Source organism: Sinocyclocheilus rhinocerous, unplaced genomic scaffold, assembly GCF_001515625.1.
Source record: "Sinocyclocheilus rhinocerous isolate Xijiao unplaced genomic scaffold, SAMN03320098_v1.1 scaffold1730, whole genome shotgun sequence".
Classification (NCBI taxonomy): Eukaryota; Metazoa; Chordata; class Actinopteri; order Cypriniformes; family Cyprinidae; genus Sinocyclocheilus; species Sinocyclocheilus rhinocerous.
Genome location: NW_015634043.1, coordinates 1,102,794 through 1,110,566, shown reverse-complemented (window position 1 = coordinate 1,110,566; position 7,773 = coordinate 1,102,794). Strand labels below are relative to the sequence as shown.

The 7,773-nt window shown below is 38.0% G+C and overlaps 1 protein-coding gene across 1 annotated transcript in view; it reads right to left on the bottom strand.

Moving 5' to 3' along the window:
* Positions 1 to 7,773, bottom strand: part of LOC107745336 (adhesion G protein-coupled receptor L4-like) — a 19,474-nt gene that overhangs the window by 1,791 nt on the left and 9,910 nt on the right. Inside the window, exons 12-13 of the mRNA XM_016559203.1 lie at positions 5,976 to 6,196; positions 5,627 to 5,693 (exon numbers count right to left, since the gene is read on the bottom strand). Of these exons, the coding sequence (XP_016414689.1) occupies positions 5,627 to 5,693; positions 5,976 to 6,196 (288 nt within the window). The remainder of the gene's footprint in view (positions 1 to 5,626; positions 5,694 to 5,975; positions 6,197 to 7,773) is intronic.

Below are 7,773 nucleotides of genomic sequence, written 5' to 3'. Positions count from 1 at the left end.
TAAGAAAAATATCCATATTTCAAACGTAATAAACACTTTTCTATCACTTCCGCCATCTGTCATACGTGGAAGCAGTTCCGGCGGATGACGTAGGACGTTGGCGTTGCGTGATTAGCGACAAATGAGGAGAGAGAACAAAATAAAATGCCGGTCACGAATTAGAAGTACAAACCGAGGATTTGTAAAGAAACAATGGATTATAAATATACTTAATTATGATGAAAATACCAAAGATAGCTGGAATAACACAGATAAACTATACATTGTCGCAGTCGAGTGTTTATTATCTTTGTTTTATCATTCAAAACGTTTATATCTTCTGTTTACTCAGTTACAGCGATAGCAATGCCTTTGTCCATATTAGCAAAGAGTATAGGGATTTCCTGAGTCCTATTCCTTCTGTGATGCACATGTGGATTTTCTGCATGAGGGCGCCCTCTGGCGTCCAGTATGAATGAAACCAATATTAAATGTGTTTATAGCGCTCAATAATGGCCAGTCCATCCTATTTTGGTAATTTATTTATTTATTTATTTATTTTTTTAAGTATCGGTTCAGGCACCGTTTTAAAAGTATCAATTTGGCACCGGTATCGTAAAAAAATCCAAACGATACCCAACCCTACTGTTATTTACTCACCCTCAAGCCATCCTAGGTGTATATGACTTTCTTCTTTCAGACGAATCCAATCGGAGTTATATTAAAAATTGTCCTGGCACTTCTAAGCTCTATCATTGCAGTGGGTGGGTGTTTCTGTTCAACAGTCCAAAACATGTTAAATAAAGTGCGCACATCCATAATAGCGACAAACGCGGAGAGAGAACAAAACAAAACGCCGGTCATGAATTAGAAGTACAAACCGAGGATTTGTAAAGAAAAATGTCTGAGGATTTCGATATTAGCCAAGAGGAGACTAAAATAAGGAAACTTTGCTTCTTTTGCTCCTGTAAACAAACTCGAGAGACTAGCATATCTCAGAGGCGCACGTGCGATGCATATGTCATCCGCCGGAACAGCTTCCGCGTACAACAGTCAGCAGAAGTGAGATAAAAGTGTTTATTAAGTTTCAAATATGGACATTTTTCTTACAAAAACGCATGGAATCGCTACAGGAGGCCATTATTCATGCCCCGGAGCATTATGAGGCACACTTTATTATGGATGCACACGCTTTATTTAACTTGTTTTGGACTGTTAAAGAGAAACACCCACCCACTGCAATAATAACGCTTGGAATAGCCAGGACAATTTTTTATATAACTCCGATTGGATTCGACTGAAAGAAGAAAGTCATATACACCAAGGATGGCTCGGGGGTGAGTAAAACACAGGCTAATTTTCAATTTTGGGTGAACTAACCCTTTAGGATGGTAGAAGGAAATTTTTTTAATGTGTTTTATATGTGCATCAAAAGTTAGTTGAGGATCAAAAATGGATGAACTATGCTAGAATCAACAGCCAAACTGATGCCATTGGCCTTACGAGTGGCCACCACTGTACCAATTAACATAAGTTCAGTTTTAGAACAATTCAGTTTCAGGAAATTACTCTGCATCCAGATTCTGATCTCTTCTAGACACTATTCAGTGTAGATAATGTGCAGTGAACATCAGAGCTAGTGGTGATGTAAATCTTGGTATCATTCGCATAGCAGTGGTACCCAAAACCATACTTCCTGATGATCTGCCCAAGTGGTAGCATATATATGCTAAACAAAATTGGGCCCAATACTGAACCCTGAGGAACTCCCTGTCGAACAGGCAAGGTATCAGATCTATCATTTCCCATGCTAACAAACTGGGCACGATTGGTTAAATAAGATTGAAACCAAGCAAGAACCGTTCCAGAGAGACCCAGCCAACTAGACAGCCTGTTGAGCAAAACAGAGTGGCATATGGTGTCCAAAGCATTCACTAAGGTCTAACAAGACCAATATACTGCATGTCCCCGAATCAGCTGCAATAAGAAGATCATTTACAACCCTCACTAAAGCAGTTTCAGTACAATGCCCTTTCCTGAAACCAGACTGAAAAGGTTCAAGAAGACTGTATAGAACTAGATAATTATTTAACTGAGTGGCCACAACACGCTCCAAGACCTTAGTCAGAAATGGAAGGTTAGAAATTGGATCGTAGTTAGACAAATTAGATATATCACTGGCAGGCTTTTTAGGGACTGGGGTAATGGCAGCTATTTTTAGTTCTGGAGGAACAACTCCAAAACTCAGTGATAAATTCACAATTGAAGTTATATGAGGATAAACAGACTCAAGACAGTTCTTAATGACTGAACAAGGAAGTGGATTTAATATACTATTAGTAATATTCATAGACTTAAGTAAATTCCAACCATTACAAAATTCAAAAGAGTTGTGGTTGGAGGATTTAGAGGCTGAATAGCAACAAACTCAACTGAGGTACTAGGGATTAACGAACTGTAAATGCTCTCAATCTTGCTAGCGAAGTAATTGAGAAACTTATTACACTGATCAGCAGAAGAGTGAATAATGTCCTTGGCTGGTTTAAGAAGTTTATCAAATTCCCTAAACAGAGACGTAGGATTAGTTGCAATGTGTCTATCAATGTGCTGTATTAAGAATACAGCATAATGCTAATGATCACTGTTGTATTGATACTGATTGTACGTGGGTCCTTATGAGTGTTCATGGGTTATAGACTGTCAGTTGCCCTTAATGAATGCACAATAACACAAAAGCATATACTCACGAGAATGATCAGACAGGCTGGTCCTATGAAACTCCAGATGAAGTTATGTTCAGTGCTTAGCCAACACCTTAACAAGATATTAATAACACAAGATAATTATTGAAAAACTAGATTTACATTGTCTGAAGAAAATGTGAGTGAAGCCAGGCTTAAATACTATCCACCTTATTTTGCAACACAGACATATTGTACAGTTAAAATAAATGGAAGCAGCTGACATCAGAAGCCTTGCACATTCAAGTTAAAAATGTCCACACCCATGCTTACGTTAACAATAACATAGCTAGCTCATAGCAATAGTGATGCTTTCCTTAACAAATACCACAAAATTAAAATACGTATAACTTACACAGTACTGGTGCCATAATATTTATGACCAAGAGTTGCAGATATTGCAACAACCACGGCAGGACTCCCATAACCAAATAAGTAGAAGTTACGGTGGAGAAAACCTTTGTTATAGATGACTCCAACAACAATGAGATATAGATGGATCCCCTCTATACACATCCAAGCAAACGCAGCCAAGAAGAAATAGTGCAGCAGGCCAGCGATAAGAGAACAGAACCACTGAAACACGTAGTGAACAAACAAGTATTAATATTACAATATTACTTAATACAGGCTGCATTTTTTTAAGAGTTTTACTAACAGCTTGCGCCAGCGCAAACCATCTTTTGCAGAGGTGTAAAGTATTGGAGTAAATGTAATTAGTTACTTTACTTGAGTATCTTTTTGGATACTTTGTAGTTGTACTGATTATCAAAGATATTAGCAACTTTTACTCTCTACTTCACTACATTTTTGAATGAGATTCTGTACTCTTTACTCCACTACATTTGAAATGAGTGTTGCAGTTACACATTACATTTTGCCTGGACCTAGCTTTTTCTGCAGCAGTTTATTTCTGCTACAAAATAAGTGATACTGCCTACTACAGGGCACTGAAAGTACTGCATCTTGTGCGTTTTTCCCTTACTCACCCAAACTTTTTAACAAGGCTAATTTATGTGAATGCGAGTTCCTTAGCAAGTATTTGTGAATAGCAGGTGTTTTATATATGACGTGCAGTCACGTCCATGATGAGGACATGATTCTTCTTTCAGACGAATCCAATCGGAGTTATATTAAAAATTGTCCTGGCACTTCTAAGCTCTATCATTGCAGTGGGTGGGTGTTTCTGTTCAACAGTCCAAAACATGTTAAATAAAGTGCGCACATCCATAATAAAACATGCCTCACACGGCTCCGGGCGGTGAATACAAAAACGCATGGAATCGCTACAGGAGGCCATTATTCATGCCCCGGAGCATTATGAGGCACACTTTATTATGGATGCACACGCTTTATTTAACTTGTTTTGGACTGTTAAAGAGAAACACCCACCCACTGCAATAATAACGCTTGGAATAGCCAGGACAATTTTTTATATAACTCCGATTGGATTCGACTGAAAGAAGAAAGTCATATACACCAAGGATGGCTCGGGGGTGAGTAAAACACAGGCTAATTTTCAATTTTGGGTGAACTAACCCTTTAGGATGGTAGAAGGAAATTTTTTTAATGTGTTTTATATGTGCATCAAAAGTTAGTTGAGGATCAAAAATGGATGAACTATGCTAGAATCAACAGCCAAACTGATGCCATTGGCCTTACGAGTGGCCACCACTGTACCAATTAACATAAGTTCAGTTTTAGAACAATTCAGTTTCAGGAAATTACTCTGCATCCAGATTCTGATCTCTTCTAGACACTATTCAGTGTAGATAATGTGCAGTGAACATCAGAGCTAGTGGTGATGTAAATCTTGGTATCATTCGCATAGCAGTGGTACCCAAAACCATACTTCCTGATGATCTGCCCAAGTGGTAGCATATATATGCTAAACAAAATTGGGCCCAATACTGAACCCTGAGGAACTCCCTGTCGAACAGGCAAGGTATCAGATCTATCATTTCCCATGCTAACAAACTGGGCACGATTGGTTAAATAAGATTGAAACCAAGCAAGAACCGTTCCAGAGAGACCCAGCCAACTAGACAGCCTGTTGAGCAAAACAGAGTGGCATATGGTGTCCAAAGCATTCACTAAGGTCTAACAAGACCAATATACTGCATGTCCCCGAATCAGCTGCAATAAGAAGATCATTTACAACCCTCACTAAAGCAGTTTCAGTACAATGCCCTTTCCTGAAACCAGACTGAAAAGGTTCAAGAAGACTGTATAGAACTAGATAATTATTTAACTGAGTGGCCACAACACGCTCCAAGACCTTAGTCAGAAATGGAAGGTTAGAAATTGGATCGTAGTTAGACAAATTAGATATATCACTGGCAGGCTTTTTAGGGACTGGGGTAATGGCAGCTATTTTTAGTTCTGGAGGAACAACTCCAAAACTCAGTGATAAATTCACAATTGAAGTTATATGAGGATAAACAGACTCAAGACAGTTCTTAATGACTGAACAAGGAAGTGGATTTAATATACTATTAGTAATATTCATAGACTTAAGTAAATTCCAACCATTACAAAATTCAAAAGAGTTGTGGTTGGAGGATTTAGAGGCTGAATAGCAACAAACTCAACTGAGGTACTAGGGATTAACGAACTGTAAATGCTCTCAATCTTGCTAGCGAAGTAATTGAGAAACTTATTACACTGATCAGCAGAAGAGTGAATAATGTCCTTGGCTGGTTTAAGAAGTTTATCAAATTCCCTAAACAGAGACGTAGGATTAGTTGCAATGTGTCTATCAATGTGCTGTATTAAGAATACAGCATAATGCTAATGATCACTGTTGTATTGATACTGATTGTACGTGGGTCCTTATGAGTGTTCATGGGTTATAGACTGTCAGTTGCCCTTAATGAATGCACAATAACACAAAAGCATATACTCACGAGAATGATCAGACAGGCTGGTCCTATGAAACTCCAGATGAAGTTATGTTCAGTGCTTAGCCAACACCTTAACAAGATATTAATAACACAAGATAATTATTGAAAAACTAGATTTACATTGTCTGAAGAAAATGTGAGTGAAGCCAGGCTTAAATACTATCCACCTTATTTTGCAACACAGACATATTGTACAGTTAAAATAAATGGAAGCAGCTGACATCAGAAGCCTTGCACATTCAAGTTAAAAATGTCCACACCCATGCTTACGTTAACAATAACATAGCTAGCTCATAGCAATAGTGATGCTTTCCTTAACAAATACCACAAAATTAAAATACGTATAACTTACACAGTACTGGTGCCATAATATTTATGACCAAGAGTTGCAGATATTGCAACAACCACGGCAGGACTCCCATAACCAAATAAGTAGAAGTTACGGTGGAGAAAACCTTTGTTATAGATGACTCCAACAACAATGAGATATAGATGGATCCCCTCTATACACATCCAAGCAAACGCAGCCAAGAAGAAATAGTGCAGCAGGCCAGCGATAAGAGAACAGAACCACTGAAACACGTAGTGAACAAACAAGTATTAATATTACAATATTACTTAATACAGGCTGCATTTTTTTAAGAGTTTTACTAACAGCTTGCGCCAGCGCAAACCATCTTTTGCAGAGGTGTAAAGTTGCAGATATTGCAACAACCACGGCAGGACTCCCATAACCAAATAAGTAGAAGTTACGGTGGAGAAAACCTTTGTTATAGATGACTCCAACAACAATGAGATATAGATGGATCCCCTCTATACACATCCAAGCAAACGCAGCCAAGAAGAAATAGTGCAGCAGGCCAGCGATAAGAGAACAGAACCACTGAAACACGTAGTGAACAAACAAGTATTAATATTACAATATTACTTAATACAGGCTGCATTTTTTTAAGAGTTTATGGGCCAGTTTTACTAACAGCTTGCGCCAGCGCAAACCATCTTTTGCAGAGGTGTAAAGTATTGGAGTAAATGTAATTAGTTACTTTACTTGAGTATCTTTTTGGATACTTTGTAGTTGTACTGATTATCAAAGATATTAGCAACTTTTACTCTCTACTTCACTACATTTTTGAATGAGATTCTGTACTCTTTACTCCACTACATTTGAAATGAGTGTTGCAGTTACACATTACATTTTGCCTGGACCTAGCTTTTTCTGCAGCAGTTTATTTCTGCTACAAAATAAGTGATACTGCCTACTACAGGGCACTGAAAGTACTGCATCTTGTGCGTTTTTCCCTTACTCACCCAAACTTTTTAACAAGGCTAATTTATGTGAATGCGAGTTCCTTAGCAAGTATTTGTGAATAGCAGGTGTTTTATATATGACGTGCAGTCACGTCCATGATGAGGACATGACTGCAGCCGGCAATGAGGCCCAAACCAGCACATCCAGTGTAAGAAGGCTTCGGCTTATTAATTTTACTTAACATTATTTTATTTATCCATTATACTGAAGAGACCTTTTTGAAGGATATTGTTTGTTTGTTTGTTTTGTCATTTTTAGGTGTTCAGTTTTATTTTTGTTTTAGAAAATAAACGTGATTGCTCTCCTCACAAATCGACTCTTTCTTGTTTTTGTTACATATTCTCTGTGCCTTGCCCTGAAATTTTATGTCACTTCCTGTCCCCCGTGGTGTTTGTAGTCAGTTTGTAGTCCATTTGTTCATTGGTTCCCTTTGATTAGTCTCCTCAGGTGTGTCTTATCTTGTTAAGGCCTGTTCACACCAAGCACAATAACTATAAAGATAACGATAAAAACATAGTTCTAAAAATCGTTCTCAATATTAAAGAATAGAAGAGTACACCACAGCTATAACGATTAAGGCACAGAGAAACAATATCGTTGGAATCATTTTCAGAACGATTTTTTCCAGCTGATGAACGGTAAAAAAATTGACAGCCAATCAGAATCAATCCTGCTGTAACGAGCTTGAGAATTTAAAGCGACAGACAAGTGTAGTGTACGCTTAGAATAATCAGACGATATCGTCCGCTGGTGTGGACGCTAATATCGTTATCTTTATAGTTATCATTCTTGGTGTGAACGGGGCTTTAAGCTTGTTGGCCCCCTGTGTGTATATATAGCC